Source organism: Sinocyclocheilus anshuiensis, unplaced genomic scaffold (assembly GCF_001515605.1).
Source record: "Sinocyclocheilus anshuiensis isolate Anshui unplaced genomic scaffold, SAMN03320099.WGS_v1.1 scaffold115, whole genome shotgun sequence".
Lineage (NCBI taxonomy): Eukaryota > Metazoa > Chordata > Actinopteri > Cypriniformes > Cyprinidae > Sinocyclocheilus > Sinocyclocheilus anshuiensis.
Window position 1 is genome coordinate 2,144,903 of NW_015548219.1, and position 1,734 is coordinate 2,146,636.

General features: G+C 39.1%; 1 protein-coding gene across 1 annotated transcript in view; it reads right to left on the reverse strand.

Moving 5' to 3' along the window:
• The window catches only part of LOC107654160 (anoctamin-10-like), a 20,511-nt gene that overhangs the window by 15,171 nt on the left and 3,606 nt on the right, over nt 1-1,734 (reverse strand). The window contains exons 5-6 of the mRNA XM_016441128.1: nt 1,321-1,461; nt 718-837 (exon numbers count right to left, since the gene is read on the reverse strand). Coding sequence (XP_016296614.1) covers nt 718-837; nt 1,321-1,461 — 261 coding nt within the window. The remainder of the gene's footprint in view (nt 1-717; nt 838-1,320; nt 1,462-1,734) is intronic.

Genomic DNA, 1,734 nt, shown 5'->3' on the forward strand with positions numbered 1-1,734 from the left:
TGTAGAAAACGAAGCGTTTGAGAGAGGCGGGGCATATAGGACCTACAATAATGTACAGTATTTGAAAAATAATGTGTTTTTTGAACATTAAAGCATGTCAACATATTCTGTTACACCAAATACACAAAATAATGATCTTTAAAAAAGCATCATATGACCCCTTTAAATGAAAAATACCTTATGTTCAATTGTGTTTTATACAGTCGTTTTTATTTGAGCGTGATTACTATATCAGGAAATAAATAGGCTACAGTTGAATATAATACTTTTGTGGTTACTTGTAACCTCTGATATTAGCTATTTACCAAACGAGAGGGTTCCCTGTATAGGTTAGTTTACAGCATTAGTTGGGAGAGATTTTTTCTCTCTAAGAAAACTAAACTATTGGTACCATCGGCATATGTCATCCTGAACAATCGGCTATCGGTATCGGCTGAAAGATTTTGTAAAGGTCCATCTCTAATATATATAATATATGTGCCTAAAAAAACCCAGGTGTACAGAATTTGTAGCTTCCCACTGTGAAATTAATTTTATAATACATTTATGAGTTCTAGTCAAATTACTTCATAAAGTTGTATTAGTGCCTCCTTGATGGCCATTAAAATGAATTAAATGGTCCTGAACAAAAGATAATTGTGTATAATTTAAAACCTGATGGGGAGGCATGTTTAGTTATGTTATGTGATGTGAATGTGTGTGTGTGTGTGTTTGTACCTAAAGGCTGCCCCCACAGACTCTTGTGAGAGTACCACTGCTTCCCCAGAGCCGACAGCAGCTTCTGCTCATGAAGAGGGGTGATGTTACGAATCACGCCTGCTTTCTCCAGCTTCTGTACTGCAGCACAGACAGAGAAACCAATAGATAGATAGACAGAGAGAGACAGGACATTGCCATATTAGGTTTTAACTATGGAAATAATACCATTGGATTAGTAGTCTAGGCGCATACAGTGACTAAGCAGTTCAGAGAGAGAGGAGAGCGGAGCCTAATGGCTACTCATGGAACTGCATGCTATAAATAGTGTACACTGCATACTGCATAGAATGCACTGTATAATGTCTGCTATTTTATAAAAGTACAGTACAGTATTCAGTAACATTTCCAATGCATGAAAATACGTGCATATCGTACAGATTGTACTGCAAGCTGCAAAAATAGTATGAGTAGTATAATAGTATACTAATTTGAACAGCCAGTTGAAAGTTAATATAATTATCTTTACATCATATTTAATGCAAAATGTCTTTAATTTTGTCAGTCCAGTCAAACAAACAAAAAAGCATGCTGCAACTGCTTCGTATACATACAGATACTCACAGATGCTCTCTCTGGCTTTCAGCTTCCCTTTGGGTGCTGGGATTCCTGGGATACGCTGGTCCTCCATGGCTCTCATGGAATCCAGTTCATGTTTGATGATGTACTGCCTCTCGGCCAGCGTCAGGAATTGCTGCATGTTGTCTGAAGAAACAGTCAAGTAACAATTAATTTTAAGCGAATAACATTAGCCATATGCAATATGAACACTCCGTATGTACAGTGCTCTCTCCCACCTTCAATACCACGACTGAGGTGCCCTTGAGCAAGGCACCGAACCCCCAACTGCTCCCCGGGCGCCGCAGCAAAAATGGCTGACCACTGCTCCGGGTGTGTGTTCATGGTGTGTGTGTGTTCACTGCTGTGTGTGTGCACTTTGGATGGGATAAATGCAGAGCACTAATTCCAAGTATGGGT